The sequence below is a fragment of the Centruroides sculpturatus genome, unplaced genomic scaffold (genome assembly GCF_000671375.1).
Source record: "Centruroides sculpturatus isolate CEXI.00-Female unplaced genomic scaffold, Cexi_2.0 scaffold315, whole genome shotgun sequence".
Classification (NCBI taxonomy): domain Eukaryota; kingdom Metazoa; phylum Arthropoda; class Arachnida; order Scorpiones; family Buthidae; genus Centruroides; species Centruroides sculpturatus.
Window position 1 is genome coordinate 317,359 of NW_019384544.1, and position 25,998 is coordinate 343,356.

The 25,998-nt window shown below is 34.6% G+C and overlaps 2 protein-coding genes across 5 annotated transcripts in view; one reads left to right on the forward strand and one right to left on the reverse strand.

The window, feature by feature from the left end:
* The window catches only part of LOC111623448 (tyrosine-protein phosphatase 99A-like), a 55,075-nt gene extending 40,800 nt beyond the window's left edge, over positions 1-14,275 (forward strand). The window contains exons 9-25 of one of the 4 annotated variants that reach the window (XM_023366031.1): positions 902-1,086; positions 1,160-1,289; positions 1,366-1,474; positions 1,555-1,634; positions 1,701-1,798; positions 1,880-1,973; positions 7,073-7,149; positions 9,019-9,153; positions 9,425-9,496; positions 12,031-12,165; positions 12,233-12,384; positions 12,451-12,739; positions 12,811-12,981; positions 13,052-13,180; positions 13,243-13,511; positions 13,580-13,715; positions 13,786-14,275. In XM_023366031.1, coding sequence (XP_023221799.1) covers positions 902-1,086; positions 1,160-1,289; positions 1,366-1,474; positions 1,555-1,634; positions 1,701-1,798; positions 1,880-1,973; positions 7,073-7,149; positions 9,019-9,153; positions 9,425-9,496; positions 12,031-12,165; positions 12,233-12,384; positions 12,451-12,739; positions 12,811-12,981; positions 13,052-13,180; positions 13,243-13,511; positions 13,580-13,715; positions 13,786-13,932 — 2,408 coding nt within the window. In that variant the 3' untranslated portion in view covers positions 13,933-14,275. Of the gene's footprint in view, positions 1-901; positions 1,087-1,159; positions 1,290-1,365; positions 1,475-1,554; positions 1,799-1,879; positions 1,974-7,072; positions 7,150-9,018; positions 9,154-9,424; positions 9,497-12,030; positions 12,166-12,232; positions 12,385-12,450; positions 12,740-12,810; positions 12,982-13,051; positions 13,181-13,242; positions 13,512-13,579; positions 13,716-13,785 lie in introns of all 4 variants that reach the window. The other 3 variants (XM_023366033.1, XM_023366034.1, XM_023366032.1) reach the window with 3 other exon arrangements.
* A 628-nt stretch (positions 14,276-14,903) lies between these two features.
* The window catches only part of LOC111623457 (gamma-tubulin complex component 6-like), a 73,229-nt gene continuing 62,134 nt past the window's right edge, over positions 14,904-25,998 (reverse strand). Inside the window, exons 24-33 of the mRNA XM_023366041.1 lie at positions 21,746-21,835; positions 18,047-18,194; positions 17,831-17,972; positions 17,610-17,766; positions 17,503-17,540; positions 17,151-17,283; positions 16,303-16,357; positions 16,074-16,235; positions 15,796-15,995; positions 14,904-15,226 (exon numbers count right to left, since the gene is read on the reverse strand). Of these exons, the coding sequence (XP_023221809.1) occupies positions 15,099-15,226; positions 15,796-15,995; positions 16,074-16,235; positions 16,303-16,357; positions 17,151-17,283; positions 17,503-17,540; positions 17,610-17,766; positions 17,831-17,972; positions 18,047-18,194; positions 21,746-21,835 (1,253 nt within the window). The 3' untranslated portion in view covers positions 14,904-15,098. The remainder of the gene's footprint in view (positions 15,227-15,795; positions 15,996-16,073; positions 16,236-16,302; positions 16,358-17,150; positions 17,284-17,502; positions 17,541-17,609; positions 17,767-17,830; positions 17,973-18,046; positions 18,195-21,745; positions 21,836-25,998) is intronic.

Here is a 25,998-nt window from a genome sequence, read left to right on the forward strand (position 1 = left end):
CTCTGATGAATTTAAATCTGATCAATTTTTATAAATCTTAATTGATTTACAAAACTGTTAAGTACAACTACATTAGATGCAACACTGTTTACTTTTAATTAAATTCTTTTAAAGTTTATTTTATATTAAGGCTGATTGTAAATTCTATGGTTATGCATTTGATCTCCAGCAGATGGTAGTAAAAATGTAATGGCATTTCTATGAGAAAATCTTTTTCCAAAAAATCTTGAAAACACAAGCAGATAGAATCACAATTTTTTGCATTAGAATCAAGCTTAATTCCTCTATCAAGATGCAGTTCAAAATTTTTAAAGTTGTAGAAAATTTTGTAAAAAATAACAAATTTGATTTTCAAATTCTGAATTGAACATTAATAGAATGTTGAGTTCAGGATTTTATTTCAATTGTTGTTTTAATAATTTTGATTGTGTCTTTTTCAATAAATTAATAATTTTATAAAATTCATGAACATTTATTAAGGGACAATTTAATAAATTTATATTTACATTATCAATAATGAGGTTAGTGGCAATGTTTGTTAATCAAACTTTCTTTGAGTCTTGTTTGGATGAGCTATACTTGTTAGCCATGTTAAATAAATAAATCTTTTTTCAACTGTGAGTTGACCATAATATTAACAAAGGAAATGGACATACAATTTTACAGGTGCCTCCAAAATTTGTGTCACTCCCTTTTGGGAAAGACAAGGGAGATTCTCCCTCTCATTGAAAACATGAATTTTGGCTCCTGAATGTAATCTAGAAAAGTTTTATCAATAAAACTCTTTTAATTTAAAATAATGTCTTTAATTTTTGTTTGAGAATATTGATTTTAAATTGTTTTGTTTGTTTTTTTTCCTTTTGAAATACTTTTTAATGAAATATTTTTTTTTCTTTCTTAGGTCCAAGTGCACCTTACATAGTGAACCTCACTTGTCAATCTTTGGATACTTTGTTTCTTCAGTGGGAACGTCCACACACTGTATTTAATAGAATTGATTATTATTTTGTTTACTATCGATCCGAGAAGAGTTGGAAATTTGAAGAGATCACGATGGCTTCGACACACGACAAACCCGACCATGCGGTAATATAATGAGGTTTCTTAATTTCTTACAGTAAAAAATATAATTTAAATTATATATATAATGAATTTTTAGGTACTGATACCTAACTTAACGGCTAATGCAATGTATGAAGTAAAAGTGAGAGGAGCTACTCGTAGTATTGTGGAACAAAATAAATTATATAAAGGCCCCTTTTCGGAATCTCGTAAAGTTCTCCTTCAAAGTGAGCAAAGTTTGAAAATAATAATAAAATGCTTATTTAATGACATTAACTTTAATATTTCATATAATGTTTAAAGGTTATACTGCTCCTTACGAAGAAGTTGGGATAAGTGCTGGATTGATTGCTGGAATTGTTTGCGTGTCATTTGCTCTCCTCCTCGCTATAATTTCTTTTATTTTATGGAGGTACATGTGTGATGATGAATAAGGACTTACTTATTTTTATTTATTGTAATTTTTTACATATCTGTTACTTTATATTACAGAAAGTATTTCCAAGCTGCATATTACTACTTAGATGATCCTCCTGGCAATCGTATTTCTCCTCCTCTGTCTGAAACTTTTGGTAAGAAACCAATATTTTTTAAAATTTATTTTTTAAACAAGATCTTAACTGTTAAATTTACTACAGATGAGTCTGAATATGCTTCTATTCCTGTTCACCAATGGGCTAAGCATGTTTCCAATCTTCATGCTGATGGAGATATAGGATTTGCTAAAGAATATGAAGTAAACTATTTTCTCAATTACTGAAATTGAATTTTTGATTGATATTCCTTTTTCTAAATGTTAATGATTTATTGTTTGCAGGCAATCCAGCAGTCATCTGACTTAGATCTTTCAGCTGAACATTCCCAAATGGCAGAGAATAAAAGCAAAAATAGATATGTTAATATTGTAGCATGTAAGTTGATTATTTTATTGTTTGTTTGGATACATTTAATTTAAATATAGTTAGTTATACAAAGTAAATTGGAATAACTGTCCTTTTTTAAAATTTTTTATTTGAAATAAAGATATAATGTAGCATTTATTAAAGATAAATCACAATATGCAATTCTGTTTTTAATTTTCCTGTTAGATCAGTTTTGTTAGGCATAATTTGAACATTAAGCTTAGAAATAAATAGTATCTTAGACTGAGTATTCAATTATATTTTAAGAAATTTGTAATAAAATGAATTTTTGCTATTGTAAGGTATTTAATATTGTTTTGCCCTGAATTATTTATTTAAAAAATACATATATAAAATAATGTTTGTTAGATATTATTATAAAATAATTATAATAAGCTTCTTTCATTAAACTCTTAATTAGCTTCTTACATCTGAACATTTGTGGAAGTTCTGGATTATGTTCATATTAATTTTTTTCAATTTTGTTAGATAATTCTCTAGAGCCTGTTTTGATAATCATCAAAGCAGACCCTAAAATTTCCTTGCCAATTGCTAACTAAGTTTTTAATGTTTTTATTTTTTTTTACATATCTTCTTGAGTGTTATGTATATGATCTCTTTAGCACTGAAGTTTTTGACACCATGATCCCATGACATTGTTAAATGATGTAATACAGTAAGGAAATTTTTCTAGCAATACTGATTTGTCTTTGACTATCTTGTAGTTTTTCTGAAATCCTCTCATACATTTTACTTTTGCAATATGCCTTTAAATTAGATATAATTGCTTGGTTGCATAGGTAAGTCAGAGATATTGAATTTACAGAAGAAATATTTATGTTTTACAATGACACATTGTTAATTCATGAGTGTGCCATATAGTTGTCTACCAACAAAACAATCTTTTGTTTCAAGTTTTATCCTACTAGCTAATGTACCCTGAAATGCTCAAGTTATCTATGTTATTTTGTTTTTTTCAATCACTAGATATCTTTGTTTCTGTCCTTGTATATTAAGAAGGCAAAGAATTATAATATGTTCCTTCAGTTATTTAAATCTATTAGCACTTTCATGTTTAAACATATTAGTATAGTTTCCAAGAACCAATTAATGACATTAATTAAAGACTTAATACAAGTCAAACATTACACAAAAATAAAGTGCTGTTTTGTCTGCATAGCATATATTTCTTGATAAATATTTGGTAGTAATGTTTTGATCATTCTGACATGGACATTAATTAAACACATAAAACACAAAAACTCCAACCTTCATCAAGGAATCAGCTTAATTTCCAAACTTCTGGTACAAGTTCCTATGATAAAAGTGATGTTTTTATGGAGGTTATTTGAAGATGTTATTGAGTGAAGGATACCTAGAAGATGTGAACAAGTGATTGACAATGTGAAAAAGCTAGAGGTGATATAGATAGGCAGGTTAATGGTTTTAGATTACAGGAAGTTGTATCAGTGATAAAAAAGGGATATTATGGTTGACCAGAAATTTAAATTTAAATTAAATCAATGAAGATAAAATAGGTTGGTTTGATGATTTTAAACTTAAATATAATGCAAAAAGGAACATTGGCTGTATCATTCCAATAAGAATGTTTGAAAAGATGTATTCATTGTGTACCACTGATGATGGGAAAAAATTCTTCTTGAAAACATTTCAGAGATTAAATTAAGGTGATTCCTTGATGAAGGTTTGACTTTGTGTGTTTGTGTCATCTATTTGGATTCTCCATATTAAGATAAACATTTGTTAATCCATCATTAAGTTAAAAGATTATATCATATGATTAAAATTGTCAGGACAAATAATTGTAAAAATTAACAAATATTAGACCATACACTGAAGAGTCTTCTTTGTTCTTGTTCACACCTTAAGAAAATAACTGTCTTATGGTAGAGTTGATCTTTTTATTAGAGGCTGCTTCATCTGCCTCATTATGCAAAATGTTAAAAAAAATCTTATTTTTAGTGCTGGTGTAAAATACATTTGATAAAATTTCCAAACATCAATAAAAGCAGCTGCCAATAAGTGTGAACAAGGACAAAGAAGACTCTTCATTGTATAGTCTAATATTTGTTAATTAATATATCATTTGTTTATTCCCTCTGTCCCAAGAAGATAGGTATCCAAAGAAATCTGCCACAAAGATGTTTGTAGATAAATACAAAAATATTCCTGGTTTTAGTAACAATAAGCTATCATACTATGACAACAAACGGAAATGCCATTTGCAGTATATAAAGCAACATAAAGCAGGGTTGTCCCAAAAAAGATGTGGGGAAGGAATCATATAGATTATTTAACACAGAAGTCACTCTTACCTGTAGATATTATATTTAAATATGGGATGCAAGTGTAAACTTAGTGAATGTGAAAAGGGCAAATTAATGGATATAATGATCTGCATTTAAGTGTTAAGAAATTTCCAGTAAACATGATCATTCTGAGAATGTAATGTGAAATTATTTGAAAAACCTTGAAGTTTATGGAATCAAGAGAAGTTCTGGACAGTCACATGTTTTAGTACATTAAACAGAACGTCCTCAGCAAATAATTAGCTTATCATAATACACCTTTTATGTTGCCGAGATAGTTTTATTGTTTTAGTACATCAAATTGATCAGAAGGCCATGAGTGTTTGGCAAACAGTTGCATCAGTGTTTATCCATCCATCCATAGTGACAGTTTGGAGGACATGAAAATCACACCCTAACATGGAATATGTAAAAAGTATCTTACTTAAATATTGAGAAAACAAAATTCCTTCAGAATTAAGGTCGAGTACAGCCAGCTTGAGCATGGAAGCACAAGGAGCACTGAGAAGAGTTTGCCTATCAATATGTTACTCAGACACGAGTGGTAAAACATCATTTTTTTCTAATGAGAAAAAAAAGAACTTGGGTGGACCAGATGGTTTATTGTTATTGGCACAATATTTGGAAAGAAAAGCATTAGTTCAAGAAGAGACAGCAGGGCAATGGAGCATTAATGACAAGAGATGCATTTGATGCTTTAGATAAAACTAACCTTTGCATTGTAAGAGAATGATTTAATGCACAGGATTATGTTAACTTACTTCAGGAACAGTTGCCACAAATTTACATGCAGTTGCTGGTGGAAGTTTTATTTTACAACAGGATAATGCTCCGTTCACATTGCTGCTGGTTTCAACAGCAAAATTTGAATATTCTACAATGGCCAGCATTATTGTCAGACGTGAACCCTGTAGGAACTTATGGGGCTACATGGTTCACACAAACTCATTTGCAGCTCTGCAAACAGAAGTCTTGACAGCATGGGAAAATATTCCATTTGAAATGCATTATGCACTTTTGGACTATGTCTCATTGATGTAAATCATTATTTCAAGCAAAAGGAGGAAAAACTTACTAATTAAATGCGTACTATTACTTTTTGTTTAGTTTTTTCATCCATAACATGAAAACCTATCTTTTTGGAACAAACCAGCTTTGTAGTTGCAGCCAGCACCAAAGCTTAATTAAGTACTATCTTTCAAATCACCTACACCATCTGCTTACTGTTATTAAAACTATGAATATGTTTAATATGCATCTGGAAGCATTTCTTGCAGCAGATATCATAGAAAATGTGAGACAGTGTGTGTTTGAAATGCAGAATCAAAAATATGGCAAAGACAGTTTAATTTTAAAATTTTAAGGAAAAAGAACAATCTCAAATAGTTTAATATTGTTTTATTTTATAATTTGGTTTACTAATGTTTTTTGTTTTTTGTTAGTAAGAATTTTTTTTCAAATTTTGTATTTGTTTGTGTGTGTATACAGTCTAATAAAAGTTTCAATATTCGATGACAAATACAATAAAATGTGATAATTTTTAGAGCTATGTACGATAAACAGCTTTTTCCAATGGGACAATGTAGTGGTGCTACTTGCTGCATAAACACTGTTGGCATCACTTGCAAACACAGGCAAGCCATTCTAATTTGTTTCTCTCTTTACTGTGATCAGGCACCCTACAGCAGTCCCAATGATGCTATATTAAAGATGGTTGACTGGTACCATATATGGTATAGAATTCAAGAGTAAAAAGAGTAACTTATTAAGAGTAAAACAAGTTATATGACTCAAGGATTCAATTCAAGTTTATTGTGACTGTTATGCAAATATTTTAAATTAAATATTTAAAAAATATATAATCATTATCATCTGTTTTGCCATTTGGCTATTTGTTCGGTTAACTGTCCAGTAAGTTCAAAATTATTAGTAACATAATTATAAGCAAATTACTGATCATGGTTAAGTGAAGGTTTTATAATGTTTAATTTATGTTTTGGGACTTATTGATAACTCTATCTGCAACAACAATAAGTGGCATCAAATGTAATTTATATTTTTACAACCAAAATTGATATGGTAAAATCTTGTTAAATAGTATTCAGATTTGCCTAATTGCTTACTGGCAATTGGACGTATACCCGCAATCAGCTGTCGTCGTCGAGTGCCGACGGCCATATGAAGGGTGGGATTTCTTTGTGTCCTCACAAAGTTAATAGGGACCCGTTTCCCGTAGAAAGTCTTCCCTAGATACAGTGTCCTCACGTCAATTGCCACGTCCAGGTGAACGAGAAAGCAAGCGTCAAAATTTTTTTACTTAAAAAATACTTATACATTATAAAGTTAATTATAAAAATGAAATAAAAAAAGACGTAAATACTGTACTTTTAAAAGAAAATGTGCAGAGTGCATCAAAAATATAGAAATCAATAACTTCTTTATTTGTTGTTTTTTGGCATCAACTATTAAGTTTCATTAAAATGTTAAATAAAATTGTGCAACAAATAAATATAATGAGATATGAAAATGAAGCTAAGATTTTTCATTAAATCAAAAATTTAGTTTAATAAAAAGTCTCTTAGTCAACTTTCCAAGTAAAGAACTGTGGTGTGATAATTCCTTTGGAGTATTAGTAAATTTAAAAGTAGCTAATAAGAATAATAATTGTGTAATGGCTTTGAAATATATATTTAGAGGTTTATTTAAAAATGAGCAAAAATATTTAAAGTGAGATTTGTTAAGATTCTATTTGCAATTTAATTCTTTTAATAATTACAGACGATCATACCAGAGTTAGCCTGAAACCTCTTCCCGGCCAAAAGAAGTCAGATTATATTAATGCAAATTACATCGACGTAAGTTTCAATTAATTTGTTTGATTTTTAAATATGATTTTAATACGCAAATGTAATGATTTTATAGCTTTAATTATAAAAAGAGTAGTAAAAAGTTCTAACATAATTTTCCTAATAAAATGACGAGAGATAGAATGCCAATAATACTAATCCTAGAAATTATGAAGGTTTTACGTAATAACGATCGTTGGCAATCTTTCGCGGGCCCACCGTCGAGCTAGCATTATCCTTTATTTATTACGGTACAAATAGAAAAATACAGTTAACGAATCGCGGGCTTTTAATGCATGGGTTTCTTCCCTCTGCCTACGTACGGCAAAGCATTTGATGCGTTAGAAACAGTATCGATTCAGAAATATGATCCGAAGCAGATTTTTAACTCTCGACAATCCGGTGATCCGGAGATTTAGCGGCATTAAAAACAAAGAAAAATAAGCGATTTCTAAAAACCCAATAAATAATTTTTACACAAGTACTATATTTTAATATTAATTTTACTACGTATTCTTATACTGAATTGACACAAAAGAATAGTACTCATTTTTTGTTATTTGCCTGTGTTAAATTTCTGCAGAAGACAACTTTGTTTGCCCAAACCGTTTTTAAATCATTGTATAGAATTAAAATAAATAGATTATTTTTATTTGTTCCCTACCGAGCATAATCGGTTGCATCAAATTGTCCCGCCTGGATTATTTCTTACATTTACAATGTCGGTCGTTTGGTGATCAAACCGATTGAAGGAATGGAATTTGGAACAAATCGTCGATAGTGATTTATGGACCCTACAAAATATTGTAATTGTTTAACATTTGTCGGACATGATAAATTCTTTATATTGTTTTCGTTAGTTATTCCCCATCAATAAACATCCCAGTTTGATAAAGAATCCTAAATAGTTAATTTCCTTTCTAGTGAATTGACATTTTTAAACCTTACATAAAGACCATCTTTCAAATATAAGCTAAACACTCGTTCAAGACCTCTAAACGTTCTTGAATATTTTGACTAAAACTCGACAAATTGTCAAAATAGTTAATAACAGAAAAAAATCTATATTTATTTAAGGCGTGTTTTAGAGTTTCTGGTAAATCTGTTCCAACCTAAACTTGAAAGCGGCTAGGAAAGTTGTGATTTCCTTATCGGGACATAGAGGAATTTGCCAATAAGTGGACACTATATGGAGGAGTTAAAAAACTTTGCATCTACAGGTCTATCAAACAGTTCACCGGTTCTCAGAAAAAGCTGGTAGTTAGCATTAGCCGCCTCATTTAGCCCGCAGTAGTTCACGCCCTTCATCCTTTTTCTTTCCAAAACGACTGGGATGACGTAAGACCACCAGGATGGTTCAGTTATATTTGATTATAACAATAATGCCACTTATCTGTTAATTTCTTCCTTATCTTTAAAGGAAACTTGGTACAGTTAAAGAAAGATACTTTCATTACGCTTAATATGTATTTGGAGAGGATCTAGCTATAAAGATGGCAGCAAAATTACGTTCGCCCACTTTAGTACCAGGAAAAATACTGGACAGATTTTTAACACCTGGAAATAACACCTTTATATTGTTTATGTTAGTTATTCCCCACTTAAGAAATATTTCTTAAATGTTATCTTATAAAAGTAAGATTGAAAATGGCTGTTGATTTTGTTAACCTAACCTAACGATGCTTACCTGTTATGTCTCGGTTGGGATTAATCTAATAATTTTCCGTTTATTTGCTTCGTTATTCTTAGACTATCGGGAGGATGGGGTATTCGTATTTTTATATTAGTTAATTGTGGTGGGTGTTGCGAAATTTATCTATGACGTTGTATAACGGCTGTTGGTAAATATTTTAAATGGAAATAAAATGTTGCGGACAGGGATACGGAAAATCCAGAGCGTACATCGGAACTCAGGGTCCTCTGCCTTGTACGTTCGACGACTATTGGAGAATGGTGTGGGAACAGCGAGTGTTCGTCATCGTCATGATCACCAACCTGATGGAGAGGGGACGCGTAAGTACAGTGCCTATCTGTGTGTATTTTCCTGTTTATAACGCTCCCGTTTTACTTCTGTTTTGCTTTCATTTTATTTATTTATTTATTTAACTGTTTTTGCTGTCGGCGTTCTCCTAATATGTATTTACTAACATTGAAGTTATATTTTTATATAGGTGTACGTACGTATATATATTTATATATATGGGTTAAAAACCAATTTGATTTTATTGATTTTATTTTAAAAAATATAACATTTTGTTAGCGACTAACATAGTTTGCTTGCCAGTTATTCAATGGGCACAAATTTTGGTCTTTTGCATGCCAGCACGAAACTAGCACCTCTGATTTGGACGACAGTGTAAGTACTCACCCCTATTAATTCTTCTCCGCTATTGTTTTTAATTTATTTGTTTTTTCTCACGCTATTAAACCATTAACGATTAACAGTACGTTTCTTCCTCGTTTCCTTTTAAGTTTTAATTCTTTAACCCGGGAGGAAATTACCATTAACTTATTTGACGTAATGCTTAATAATTAAGGCACTTGGAAAAAGTTATTGCCAATTTTATTTTACGTATAGTCGTACAATTATGGCATTATCTTCGGAAGGTTACGGAATAAAACATCAATGACAATTTATTATTTATAACTTTAAATTGGGATCCTAACAAAATAGCTAATTATTAATATATTGTCGCGCATAAAATGTTTTGGATGCGTGTTTCTTAAAGGAAATTTGAAGTTGTGTATAAAAGCGTTTTTGGCTCGGACTTATTTCGATGTAATTAGGCTATGAAGTTGGAAAACTATTTCTGCCAAATTTTATTCCGTTAAGAGTTGCAGATGGCCCTGTATGGATTTTTTCTTTTGAGAAATGTCAAAGTTGTGCCGCAATCGTACAAAATTATTTGTTCTTAATCTTAAACTTTTCCGCCGATAGTTTGTGCGCAGAATGGTTTATAGGTGGCGCGGTTTGTCTTAAATTTCGGCAACATAAAAGTCATCTTACCCGATGCAATGGTTTCTTTTTTTTCAAAATATTGGATAGCATCGCGATGTAGCTCATTTACGAAATATCTTTCCTGGCCTCGACACCGATATCATACCATTTGTGTGAGGTGTAAGTTGTTTTGTTTTTTTTTTTCTTCTTAGTCACACGAGACTTGTATTAGATTGTAAAGGTGAAACTTAGACAATTGTCAATATTTTTCTTTTCGAAATAACAATGATTACAGTTCAGTTTTACAGGTAATCACTTTCAATCCCGTGAGCGCAATGACTGGGGTTTTTCTTCGAAGGAAGTCTCGAGCACTGTTCTCATACGGGTATTGTCGTTATGATTTTGCAGATGGTAATCAGTTTACATCGAGGCAGAACCTCCCACCCATACCGATCGTCTTTTCTCTGTGTTGGCGCTACGGCGGCGGTATCGGAGTTTGTCAGTTTTTAGATAAAGTTCCTCGATCTTTAAACGCTCGAGTTGCGCTTATTCTCTGGTGCCCAACCGTGGAATAAAGTCTTATCCAGTTGTAGGGGTCCATCTCGAAGCGAGAAATCGCCAGCCCCGAAATTCTAGAACCAACTGTAGCGGATTTGGTTTGCCTATTGACTTTGTCCTGGCCAAATGCTATTTAGAGGAGATGGCGAGTCTCTGTTGCTTTGTGGCCACTTTTGAAAGGATAGAGCAACACTCGCGAATTTTTTCTTTCGAAAGTTTTGTAGATGCATCGGCGATGTCTGACACCATTTCCAATGAAACGGGTGAAGAAATGCCTACTTGTATACACAGAACGTTCTAGAACATTTTTTCCGGTCGTTTCTAGAAAAGGAAGTGTTTAAATTTCACCTTTACAACCTGGTACGATTTATATACATCTAACTAATATTAGAAATTAACCGAAAACGCGGGTAATGCTTTTTGTCGTTCGAATGCTCCTCAACTGCACAATCGACTGGGGTAAATGCTGTCATCGATAATTCCCGTTAATTAATATACAGTGGAGCGCATTTTAGGACTCTTCATCAACAATGCTAATAACAGCTGTATATTCACAGACACTGCAAGACAACCGACTTGTTTGGAAAATTTTTCGACTGGCCGTAACTGGGGACACGGCATTTGACACGCACCGTTCCTCGGGATTTTCATCCACGATAGGCTTATTACTAATCATCTTCCTGCCAAAATTATTTTATATTTTTAACTAGCCGCAAGGACCCGCTTCGCTGGGCAAGAAGTAACGATAGCGAAGATTAAGATAATTACATTATAGCTAATCTTACCCGTTTTCACAGAATGCAAGAATTAGGTCCCCCGTTTCCAGACTAATTAGAGAATTTTTACGTTTAGTCAAACGAACTATTTTCAACGTTTCTGGAACGTTTACAATCGTTCTATAATCGAATTTAATTCGAACAAAACATTCGAAATAGAAAGCCACTTTCAACCACTTTCAGCCTCATATCTCCCGCACCCTTACAGCTATCGAGACGCGACCACCCCTATGCACGAATGGAGACTTGAGGCTACACCACATACAAACAGCATTCACGTGCCATGTGTAGTTTTGGCGGAAAAGTGAATTATAGGGACATACATGTCCATTTTTATATATAGATATAGATTAAATGCGATAAACAAAAATTCTGTAGTCATTTCCTAGACGTATGCAATAACGAGTTTTAAATATACTAAACGAATCGGAATAACAAAAAAAGTTTGGCAGAATTAGAACCGCTGGAAATTTTTGAATTAAATTAAATTGTCTTTGGTTACTTTTACATCGGGAGAGAGGAATCGAACGGAGGCAATGATTGACATTTTCCAAGAGCCCGGAAATTTCCACGCTTAATTCGAGCGTTTAAGCACTTTTTAAAACGTTTTACCGACAGCGCAAGTGCGACATGTACTGGCCCAAGGAAGGAGTGGAGACTTACGGAATAGTACAGGTGAAACTGGTGCGGGAAGTGACCATGGCCACCTACACCGTTCGCACCTTCCTGGTCAGAAACGTCAAGATTAAAAAGGTAAGGCCCGCGCCCGGGACAAAGACGGTTTCATTTTCTCCTCTTGACCAAATTTAAATTCGAACAGAAAACGGCGGCGGAGAGGACCGTCCGCCAGTACCACTACACCAATTGGCCCGACCACGGCGTTCCCGAACATCCTCTGCCCGTCTTGAGTTTCGTCTGCAAGTCGTCGGCCGCCAACCCGCCCGACGCCGGACCCATCATCGTGCACTGCAGGTGAGGACCGCCACACACTAAGGTAAATAGACCCCACGGATCGATGGTAATCGCCATTTCTTTTAGCGCCGGAGTGGGACGGACCGGAACTTACATAGTGTTGGACGCCATGCTGCAGCAAATAAAACACCGGCGGAGCGTAAACGTCTTCGGCTTCTTGAAGCACATAAGACGCCAGCGGAACTTCCTGGTTCAGACGGAAGAGCAATACGTTTTCATTCACGACGCCCTGCTGGAAGCCATCGACAGCGGCCAGACCGAGCTGAAGAGAGAGGACCTGCCGGCGCGTCTCCGACTTTCCGACGACGACGCGGACGAAAAGGGATTGCGACCGGCTCTGGAGAACCAATTCGAGGTGGGCCTCTTCCCGTCCATTCCGCCCCGGTACGGCGTCGACCCCGTTTAAACCGTTTTTTCCCTCCTCAGCTGGTGACGACGTTTCGAGCCCGAGACTTTCAAACCGCGTCGGCGTACAAACCGTGCAACAAGATGAAGAATCGCCTGCCCAATCTGGTTCCCGTCGAGTCTCAGAGAGTCCACATCGTGGCCAAACCGGGCGTCGAAGGCTCCGATTACATCAACGCCAGCTTTCTACCGGTGAGTGCCTGGCCCGCCTCTCGGGGGTTCTCTCTCCGGTGGTCGCACTCATTCCCCGTTCTCTTTCCAGGGTTTCGATAAACTGCGGGAATTCATAATAACTCAACACCCTCTACGCGAAACCGTGGCCGACTTTTGGCAGATGGTGTGGGACCACAATTCGCAGACCGTGGTCGTGCTGTCCTACGTGGACGAAAAGGTAAACAATTGGCTTTCTTCATCCTTGCGAGTTGTAGATTTTAACGCGGCGCCCTCTTTCAGGAATATCCGTGCTTTTGGCCGGAATCGGAGGAGTACGACTACGGCAGTTTCAAAGTGAAGACGACGGAAGAGTCGGCGCAGGGCAACGTGGCCACGCACGATTTCGTCATCCAATCGACCCAGGACGATTACGAGGTGACGTGCCGCATCATCCGCTGTCCCGGCTGGCCCGAATCCTGTTCCCCCGTCAGTTCGGTATTCGACCTGGTGCACGTGGTGCAAGAGTGGCATCTGGAATATCAGAACGGACCGATAATAGTCGTCGACAGGTGGGAGTGGTAAACCTATTACTCATGCGACAATTATGCGTCCGATTCACGCGCTTATTTATATACAGGTTCGGCGGAACGGAAGCGGCCAAATTTTGCTGTCTGACCACCATCCGCAAGCAGCTGGAACGCGAAAACTGCGTGGACGTTTACATGTACTCCAAGCTGTACCACATGAGAAGGCCCGGAATCTGGCAGACTCAGGTTAGCCACCTTTCGACCGTTTCCGTTTCCGGCGAAACTCCCGCTGACGTCGCGCCTTTTGTATTTTCAGGAGGACTACGTCTTCTTTTACCGAGCCTTGGAAAGCCTGTTTCCGGCATCGGCCGCGGGCGAGGGAACCGTGGCCAACGGACACGTTAACACTAACGGTCACGCAACGAAGACGGCCCCTTCTTCGAAAGAAGAGACGGCGGCGTAGTGGCGCCCCGCACTTTAGTCGAATCACCGTCCGTTTAGATCGAAACTGCCATTTTTATTCGGAAGGAAGTACGGATGCAAAACGGCCGTCGTCGAGTAAATATGCAAGCCGACTTTTTATTTTCCATCGGTGCAGACTCGCGTAGCCGCTTGCCAGCAGAACCTCCTCCGGTGTCGTTTCGCTTGTAGCAGTGTCTGTCGTCCGAGAAACGTAGAGTAGTTATTTTAAAATGGATGTTAGCTACGTTGTTGACTCGCCGTGCGATATCCAAAATGTTGCCGAGTATTTTTTGCCTACGGTTAATGTTTGTAAAATACTGGCGATAATCAAAACAGAGAAAAAAGTAAAAAGTATTTCCTTTGCCCATGCGTTACGGACCATCTCGGAATTTCCTGCCAAATACCGCTTCGCACCAGAAAGAGCACCGTCTTGCCTTAAAGGATAAGGAAGGAGGAAAAAAGCCAGTTATATATTATACTTAAAAAACCAAAATAGTGCGCGGTGCATGCAGTAGTTTATTTATGTAATTATTGTACATAGTGTCAGTTTGTCGTTGTCGACGTACGTACGTTTGAAAATGGTGTGGTAGCGACAGTGTCGGTGTTTTACTATCGCTTGTGATAAAGAACGACGCTCCGCGCCCGTAAATCTAGTAAGTTACACCCTTTTAATAAGAAAAAATCCATCCGACGTCGTGAAGATAGCGATGCACCCGAGTTTTCTCTCTCACTTTCCTTACAACTTCCGCTTTCTTTTAACGTATTTATGTACACGGAGACGTCCGCTTTTTATATATAAAAATATACAATTTGTTTTTATAGAATTTTTTATATTTTACATAAAATTTCCCTCCTTAAATGCACAATTTTTCCATTTATATATAACTTTTAATTTGATTGGAACACGATACATTCCAAGTGAAAAATTGTGAATCGAGTTAGTGGATTTACACGTAAAGAATGCCCCTTTCCTAATCTTCCTTTGATAAAATGATATTCTGTATAGTATAATTGTTTTCTATTATATATATATATATGACGACATTGTTTGTAGTTATGTTTTATCAGTGCAATCGACATTCATAGAGTTTTTGTATTATAGAGAAACTGTCACGTTTACTTGTACTCTCGAAATAAAAAGTACAAACATTACTTAATGCCTTTTATTTACGTATACGACGGATCTTGGCCGTCGCCCGTCCTAGCGGTTCTCTCGTGGTAATGGTTAACGTCGAACGTTGCCAAGAATTCTTGCAAGTGGGGTTGGTATCCTTTTGCTACCAATTTCTTCAGCACTGAAAAAGTCCGTGGGAATTTGTTATAGTATTTTTCGTAAAATGTGGCGCCCGGCAAGGACGTAATCGTTTAGAAAAACTAAAGCATGCGTAATTAATTAATAAAGCAGCCATTAATTTTAATTAGTATGGTTAAAAGCATGCACTTTATTAACCTTAATAAAGAGAGAAAATACGAGAAATTAGTTTTATTTACGTATGAGAAAAAAGGTGCCAAAGCAACGAGTGTTTGAAGCTATACCTGGGTGCCCCGACGGCTCTGTACAGCCAAGCTACCGACGGAAGGTGCGAGAAGTGGTACGGGAAAGGGGACAAAAAAGTAAAAAGTGGGAGAAATGCAGAAAACCAATGAGTTTTATAATGATACAATACTTTATATTTATAAATATGGTACGATTCATTCTGTGTTAAGTTAGCTCCGGTGACAATTTAACGTTTAGAAATATCGATTTTGTTCTAGGATGAAATTAATTGCAACAAAACCGTTAGAATAATTTTGATCTTAACACAAAATTGAATTAGAAAACAATGAATTAAAATTTCGAATTAGAGTATTTAAATAGTCTTACCTCTGTACAAAAAGGAAGAATACTCTTTAAAAATTTTATACGACGTGACCAGAAGAGGATAGGAAGGATGTTCCATTTGTTTGGTTTGCCCATTCAACTGCCAGGAAGCGGTGAAAAGCTGGCAACGGAATTTGGTTACGATGTTGAAAATGTCTTGGATGATCTTCATGACGGGCGCCGCTTTCTTCGACAACAGACACCTGCCGACGCCAGTCTCGGATTTTAATCTACGCCTCTAAACGAACGCCTAAAATACATTTCAAACGCGTAATTTTTACCTGAAACCCGCCTTTTTAAGGTAAGAAATGTGAACGTCTCTCAGTTGGTCCAGGTTGAAGACTTTATTTTGCAGCACGCTCTGGAAACTATTCCACGTCACTTGTAACACTTGACTGGCGATGTACGATTGCATTACGCGTGCGAAATGCTGCATTTCGTGTCTAAAATATTTATAATTTTCTAATTTGTAATAAGAGTCCGTTGCCACTTTCAAAAATGAAAACTCACCTGTATAATTGTAGCTGTCGACACTGCAACGAGCTCCGTACGTTACGTTCCCTTTCTGCAAACCGGTCAAATAATAGTTATTAAGTTGGTCCTATTGTACGAAACAGACAATTTTCTTACACAGTTTAAATATTTTCGTACCGTCGAAACTCTCTGACGATATATAAATTTAATTTTTCATTTTTGACCGAAGAAAGAATCATTCAAAAGGTATTAAAAAAATTCGGCAACCAGTTGCTTAACTTTCCCAACAACATCCAAAACTCTATGGCGCCATCTATTATTTATATTTTTAATAATTACAAAATGAAAAAAAAACGTCCCTACCCTCAAAATTAAGTTTCTTTTTTCAGGAAACCCCTCCCTAATTGTATTTACTTTCCGTTTTCCAATCGTCGATGCGTTTAACCACTCAGACAGCCGAGATAGCTGTTTGATGGAAAATTTTACGAGTATGGCGATGCTAGAGACGAAATTTAAAACAAAATCTTGATTACCAGACCGAAGATATTTAACAGAGTGATTATTCCGAGTTTAAATAAAAACGTCAAAGTAAAATGTCGGCCCGTTGCAGTAAAATGTTTGTACGGGAACCTCAAATTTTTGCAAACACGGAGCTATAATATTTAAGTAAAGCGGAGGCGGCTTACAGTACTCCGAGCCGGAAGTAGCTTCGCCGTACAACAAACCGCCATTCTTTGAGGGAAAGAAAGTTTTTCTTTTGAAATCGACGTTGGAAAAGAGAAGGCAAAGACGAAACAGTCCTGGAGTATATTTTCAAATCTCTACGTTTAACTAATTATTTTGGTTTTAATAATTTAAAAATAAATAATCGATTAAATTCTTACCAACAGTTTTTAAATGATACCATATATCGTTAAGTAACCATAGCATTCGTTTTACTTGAAGCAATAATCCAAAGAGAAGATTATACTGATCGATGCATTTGTCCGTAATGACAATATTTAATGGCCACGATACCTTAATATAAAAAGAAAAAACACGTATAACGTCGGTATTGGTTTTTCCCAAAATTAAAATGTCAAGTAACTAAATTAGATGCCAATATATAAGGGTAAGAAAATGTCAAATTCTTCTTTTGATTCTTTTTTTTGACCTTAAGCCTGTTACTGACACTGACCATTCTATCCCCATATACATTGGCTTTAAGACATTAAATTAAAATATTAAAAATTTTACCTTATATCTAAGTTCGAGACAATTTAAAATGCTGGACGCTATTTAAAAAAGGAAATGATTATTTAAATTGAAAATTACTTATATATTAAATAAATAATAAAACAAACCATTGTGAGGGAACACCACGGGTATAAATTTCACTGCAAAACTAAGATTTTCGGCCAGAGGATTATCTGCGTGAATGGTTGAAGCAATCGCTCTGGCCAAGATCGAGTTAAGTGTGGGTGGATTCAGCAATTCTGCTGGAGCATTACATTGCGCTATCTGAAATACAAAGTTTTTATAATTACACAAAATAAATTTAATTATTAACTTTTATTTTATCGACCTTATCGAAAAGGAGTTGACTGAGCATTTGTCCAAATTCGCCGTCTTGAAAGAAATAGTAATTTCGAAGAGCTTTAAAGTGATCGTTAATGCGGAGGTCGGTGGTGAAGAAATCAACCACGCTCTTATTTACCAAATGAATTCTAAAAGTCAAATATAAAAATCTGTATTTAATGCACAGGAATTACAGAGAAGAAAGCACAATTTTGTTACGTACTGTGTTTGAATAAGAGGAAGAATCGACCGGTTTAACAGAACTGGTAACGGAATGTATTGAGTGGATTTTTCGTCGTCCTTGCATTCATTGATTTTGCTGTTTTTTGTTTTAGGAATATTCATCAGTATGTCAAACATTGGTGTTTTATCTGTAATGTATGTATAAATATATTAGAGTAATTCAAATGCTTAATATTTTAAATAATGATATACAGGTCAATCACTGACTTTCCGGCATGTTTGGTTCTAAAACCTTGCCAAATTAACAGTTTTGCTGGAAATTATTTAATAATAATTTTACCAGTATATCCCAGACCACTAACTATATGCCTCCCATTTATCTGAAGCACTACAGACCATTAGAAACTTAAAAGTTTAAGCATATTTTAAAACTGGATGCATGTTTGCATTCACTATCATTGATAACTGAACATTTTTAGAAACTACGGCTAGAGTTGAATGTAAGTAAAGCCAGTTAAAAATCATACAGAATTTAAGCAATCGCCAACAACTACAGTACAGACAATCCAGTGAATGTAATTTTAAGCAATATTGTCGGTGGGCGTATAATGAACGGTTGTAGACAAAAAAGGATTACGGGGATTTTAAGTGTCCGTTCGTAATTCTCTGCATTAAAAAGGGGCCGGCAAATCAGTGGTGAACCTGTATATGACCAATAATTTGCATAAATTACTATTATGATCATTATCCATATGGTAAATTTTAAGATACAGTAATCTAATAAATATGTTCTAATATATCATTTAAAGCAAACTCTTAAGAAAAAAAAAATATTCTAACTTTTTTCAATACATTTTAATGATTAAGCTAATGCTTCTTTTTGATAACAGTATTTTAATCCCTATCTATCAGTTTGGAGTGTTTGTAATTAAGTGTGGTCAAAAGTGACTTAACAAAAGGATATTTAATATTATTTATCAAGCATATACATTTTTAGTAACTTCTTTGTATAAATTTGTTTATACAGTATTGATAAATGCAAAAGGAATTGAAACTACTATAATCAAACTGAAATATCACAAATAATTTCATATATTATTGATTCTTTAATTTGAAATAAATACATTTCTTCTAGTTATAAATTAAAACATTGTTCAAAAAGTAACTATTTGTAAGTAAGTATGTATCAATGTTTTAGAAATATAAATACATAAATTTACATTTCTAAAACAGCAGTTACATCATTTGATGTCACTATTTCAGAAGCCTACAAATAAAGATCAGAGAAATTATTACTTTGCGTGGAGGTCATCGCTATGCAACTCTACTTTTGTTGGAGAGTCGCTTTAAAATAATCTTTAATTTGTGTTATAAATTCCAGATTTGCTTGGTTTCCAAATGTGTAATTTCTCTATTGTGTTCAAAACTTTTGAAATTTGAAAGATTTAGCATGTTTCCATCACTAATTTAAAAGAACAAATTGCTTAGATGTAGAATATGATTTAAAAATCAGTTAATTGTGCTTCATTCTATGTTCTACATACACTTGCAAATATGAATTTTAAATTGAATTTATAACAGCGCAATAAAAAATATAACTAAATTAATTATATTTTTTTAATTTATTGCAATTAATTCAGTTATATTTTTGTTCTAAATTCAATTGGTTCTGTCAAATTTTAAATACTTTATATACAGTGGGTCGTCGTTTAACAAACAGTTCGGATAGCGAACAAATTGGAAAATGAACACTTTCACGAAAGATTTTTATGATCGGACAACAAGCACTTTACCGAACAAACATAAAAAGAAGCGACGGAAAATAACGAGTACCGATTGATTTTCCCTTGATTTTCCCTTGTCTTCGGGTAACAATTTGAAACATTTCGGGGGCGTGGTAGACGTCAACGTCGACGCTCGACCCGATACCGATCGGATAGTATTCTTCCGAATTTTTAAACTCTCCCTTGTAATTCCAGCTTTTTGTTTACCTTTCTGACAAATAATTTTTTCTAGTCTTCGCGAGACTGTCGGACGGGCACTTGTTAAAATTTTCGTCGGGGTTTATTTACAACTAAAAGTGAAAGTTTAACTGTCCCATCAGATATTCGTTACATTTTAATACCAAATTTCGAATTTCATCCTGGCCTTGCATTTAAATAATTTTTTGTGGGCTAGTTGATTTCTGTTCTCTGAATTTTTGTAAATGCTTTTCTGAACTTTTTATTTAAAAAAGAAACTGATAATATTATGGAGCCTAAAAAGAGAAATGTCAAGAACTGTGCTCACCATAGAAACCAAGTAAGAGATAATAACCAAGGTAGAAAGTGGGCACAAGATGTCTGATGTTGCTAGACAGCATGGCTCGAACAGGTCTACAGTAGGTACAATCTTAGCTATGAAAGATATATCAAGAAGTCTCAAGCTGCTAATGGAGTAATGAAAATCACATCTGAGAAATAAAGAGCATTTTAGAGCTCACGATGAAACCTGAAACTGATCTGACGACAGAAGAACTCCAAGAACTCTCAAATGATCATCATCAAGAAACTCAGCGAGATGTGTTTTCTTTTGAAAAAAGAGGAAGACAAAAGAGGACCATGTTGACATCTGCTACTAAAGATCTTTTGAAGAAGTGTGAGGATGTCAGAACAATCATCATCCAAGTGACATCCAAACCAGAATAAGGTTAATGAGGTTGGGGATCTCTACAATTACAATACTATTAATTACTTCCGAAAAATCCCGAAGAAAAGAGAAAAGCAATTGACCTTGGACAGAATCTTTAACCCCCACAAATGGAAAAAACATGACTAATAAAAATGCAAGACTGCATATATATGTATTTTTACTATTAAATATAAATAAATGTAGTAAAAAAGTATATATTTTTTATTTTTGGAGTCTCCGGAATGAATTAGTCAAATTCCCATAAAAACCTATGATAAATCGATAATTGGTTAATGAACAAAATCTTGGAACAGATTATGCTCGTTAACCGATCACCCACTGTATATACATATATATGTATATCGGCATTTAAAATTTAATAAGTTTTAACCAATAATATTTCAATACACTCTTTTTCTCTCTTTGATTAACTTTTATGCGTATTTAAATATTTTTCTAGTATAAAAAAGTTTGAGGATTTCAGATCTTTATTTTTTTCCTATTTCATGTGAGAAATGAGTTATAACTAAAAAATTCTTACATCTTGTAGGCGTCCGGATATTTTTGTGATGTGGTGTATTTACTACTGGAACCTGCAACATCAATCATTGGCTGTTCAACGATCAATGAAAAATGTTGGAACAATGACTCCAAATTGGTCTGCAACATAAATTCTTACAACAATGATATTTCCAAAGGGCAGTCAGAGCAATGCCATCATTTTCATAAAACAGCTTCATAAATAGTGCAGATCCAACAAGATGGTGAGCATCATAACCAATACAAATGAAATTCAACAGTTGAGGTCACCTTTAAGCCAAGAACTTGACTGAAACATATGTACTTATGCAAGGAAACTGTGTTTTCATTGCTTGCAATACAAAGAAGGTCAAAGTAAATTTTGCTACTAATTTTTTCCTACAGAAATGTCTTTTGGCTATCCTAAAATGTCACCTTACCAGATTTGGTTGCATTTGAATTGCTAAATATTCTACAGGCAGCATTTAGTAGTATACATCTTACATAAATATTATATAGTTAAATATAAAATAATAAAAAATTGACTTACCAAACATATCAAAGTCCTTTTTGTATGAATGTAACTTTTCTGGGATTTCATAAACAGTTTTTTCTAGTAACTGATGATCATCAAGGATAACTGTAAGAATAACTATAACTGAATAAAAATAACTATCTTCTAAATTAAATGAAGTGAACTAATCATGAAAGGTAGAATATATTTAGGATATAATCATAAACAAACACATGTTGATTGTTTGTATCTTCACATACTTCCCTTATATTTATATTCTTATTATACGTAAATCCAAAATTGCACCTTATAAACAGGGCTGTGGAGTCGCGTAAAAATTCACCGACTCCGACTTTTCCTTACCATCCGACTCCGACTCGGGGCAGACTTGTTATCAAAAGAGACCCGGAAATTCTGATGTCATCATGTGACCTCAGAATAAAATATTCAATAAATAGAGTTGTAATAAAGATAGAGCGTAGAAACTTCTTATTCCAAAGCTAAAAGACTTCTCTAAATAATATATAAATATGTATTCGATAATTTTTACTTTTCCGGCTGTTATATAACAGAAGGAAAGTGTAGCGCTCAGTCAAAAAATGACCCCTCCCAAATTTTTACATTTTTGGACTCGGGACACCTTGAAATTTCGAGATATGCAAAAGATTTGAGGTTTTTTCTATATGTGTGGATGTTAGAGATGATTTCGTTCACCCTGTTTGAAGCCTAATAATTTCTGTGGTCAGAGTGGTCAGAATCGTAGTCAGATGGTTTAACACAGGAGTTAGTTATTTAAGTCAAAGTGGTTGAACTAAATCGTGTCCCCATATACATTCTAACATCTTAGGCGAGAACATCTTAACAGGTTTTACTGTACTATTATAAAATGACAAAGCTTACTTTGAGGGTAAAGACGAGTTTTATTTTATTTTTTTAAATTTTGAACGCTGATAACGAGTAAAATATTCATTAAGAGATATGACACATGACCACTTTTATGTCTTCACCCTGTCGACCTTAAGAACCAAAATTAAATAGTATTAATGTCCCTTTATACGCAAGCTACAGTGCCACATTTCGTTTCTTAAACTTTACCCGTTCTGAGATATTGTTTAATATCTCAGAACAGAAAATAAAGAAATTAAACAAATTAGACGCCAACACACGCGCACGCGAATTTTTCGCCTTTATTGACTTTTTTGAGGGGTTCGGGAGGTCTCCAAACGTGTAGATTTGCAAAAAAAAAACTTGAAGGGTCAAATTTGACATGATTCCAATACTTTTCTGTTTTATATACATAACAAGTTGGTAAGTAAAAAGGAGTTGGCGGATTTTTTGACGACTCCGACTCCAACTAAAATATCAAAACTCCACGAATCTGACTCCGACTCCGACTCCGACTCCACAGCCCTGCTTATAAATCTAATATTCAATAATATTAAATTTTAGTAAATTAATTTTTTCAATAAAGAAACCATTTAATGAATAGTAAGAACCAAATATATCAAAAGTTTGAAGTTTGTAACTGCTCAATACACTTAGACTTAAAATACACCACCAAAACAAATGTCAGATTACTAGAAAATAACATTTTTGGTCTATTTATAGATTGTCAACAGGATACACTCCAAATTTAAAAACAGAAACATTCCAAAATAAGATTTGAAATATAAGATTCAAAGCAATACAAAAATAAAAAAAGAATGTCATAAAAATTACTCTTGATACTCCTGATTACTTTAGCATCAATCTATCTTTGGCATTAGTGAAACACATGAGTGATATGTCATTTCTACAATCATCCTCATATGTAAAGAATTAAGTTATGAGCATCATATTGGTGTTCTTACAACCACTGTTTAAAATTCCTTCTGGTATATCCCATGTATGCCATATTATTCTCCCCATTCCAGCTTTTAGCTGGTATGATGTAGACCCTGGTTTTATGTTCATTTGGGATTTTGTTTTTATCATGTCTTAAATAACAAGGAATTTCTTCACCCATAAATTCTTGTGATTAGCACATGTGACAATGTGCAAATGGCTCCCTACGTTTCGGCACCACTTGATCGAGGGGTCGACACTGCATTGGCAATGACTACGACAACTAATTCATCGGGACTGACACCACTGTGTCTTTCGGACAAACACAGAAACCATTATGTTCACTTTTATGCATGAGTGGTCACGTTTGTAGATGCTTGGATCTGGGATGGAGATGGCCTAAGAGACAACTGGAAGAAGTGCACACTACTTTGAATTTAACAATTCACAATACCCATTTATTTACATAGCAATAATATACAGAAGTTGGTTAAGATGCTTAGCTAGCACTAATTTTGTATAACAATTATTGAAAAAACTAACTTCTATCATTAATATTGCAGAGAGAGAGAGAGAGAGGGAAAGTTTACAATCACTCACGCATCAGTAAATACCTTAATAGAAGTTGGTCCCTTTTCGGAATCGCAGAATTGCCAGATCAATGTACTCCTGGTCTGCAAGGTGGTTTGAAAGAAGCTTCGATTAATCGAAAAGGATGGAAGTCTTTTGAAGCTTTGAGAAAAGCAGAGGATGGGCAATGGCTACTTAAGCAGTATCCAAAAGCGAACACTAGTCCAAAGGTGACAAACTAATGATGACAATGAACTCCTTGTTGCGTCATCAACCCATTCTTTTATTCTGGGGTCCTTCCCTCACTGCCTTTGCCCTTTTTTGGTACTATTTAGTTCTACGGGTCCAATGGCGATTTTTCTCTTAGTTCCTGGTGACACATTCAATGTGTCACCTTAAACAAGGAAAGGAAACAAGTCAATGGAAAAGATCTAATCATAGCCTTTATGATCTTTTTTTTAATTTATTTATGAAAAATGTGTTTTGAATAAAATTTTTTGACAAGTCCAGGCTCTCACACAGAGAATACTCTCTCTCTCTCTCTCTCTCTCTCTCTCACTGTGGGGCAGACAAAACCAAAAACATGGTTATTAACAAAGGAGATCTACTTCTATTTGAACACAATGCAAGAATATATTAGGAAGCTGGATTATAAATGCATAACAGGACTGATCCTGTCATCCACCACACATCAAGTTAAGAAGCTAGCAAATTCTGCACTAAATAAAGTTTTGCCATCTGTGAGATGCACGATAATCAAGCACCAGGGTTTCCTAGATTATTTGCTTTTGTGGAAATGCACAATGAGGGTAAGTAATTTCAACCAGTCTTGGAAAAATACAGATAGCCAAATTTTCTGTTGGTGGTTAAGTAAGCTCAGTAAACTTTTATCTAACAGAAAATTGTATTGCTTCTCTGTCTCTCTCCCAACATTGCTAGTGGAAGAGATTAATAATAGCAATCTAACAGAAAATGAAATTGTTATGACACTGGATAATGAAAATATGTAACCATCCATTAACGTGCAACCATGTTTTGAGCAATACAGGACTTTCTCTCCTGCACATTCCTAATACTAATGACTAATCAAATTTGCAAATTCTGTTATTTCACCATATGTTATACATCTTTCAAATTGAAAGATATGGTGATAATAAAGTGATCCACATGTAACAAGCTTCTAACAGGATACATCAACCAGATGCAATGTGCGGGAGCCTGTCTGCAAACGACAGACCGTCTGTAAGTGAGGGTCAAATGATTTGTTACTACAACCCTAGCTAAAATTTCAAGGAGAAAATAGTGGTTACCTCTCTCTCAATACCAAGGCTATTTGGGTTTGTAAAAACCCACAAACCTGGCAAAGGCTTAAGGCGAGTAATAGACAGATGTTGCTTGCCCCACAACCTTGCTAGAGCACACACTCCATAAATTGATTAGCAAGAATTTACCAATGTATGATTACAGCATAAAATAACCACTAGACCTAATCCTGAACCTACAGAATATGGACCCAAGGCAAAAAGAATTTATTACGGACTTTAAGGCAATGTACCCCTCGATCAAACTGAAACCATGTTTTTGTCATCTTCCTATTGAACAAAATCACAAACTCAGGCAGCTTGCATAAGGAAATTCTAGAGTTGGTGCACCTGGCTACATTTCCATCATTTTTCATAATCAATGGGTAGGTGTATAAGCAAAATAGAGGCATACCCATGGGCAGGACACTGTGAGATGGTATTGAGATCATTAGAAAGGACAACATCATACCTGACATTATGTAGATGATGTGTTAATAATATGGAAGAAGAAACTTTATAGAAGATATTAATTTGAACACATTTGGATTATAAATAGAATTGGATCAGGAAAGCAATGTCACTGCCCACTTC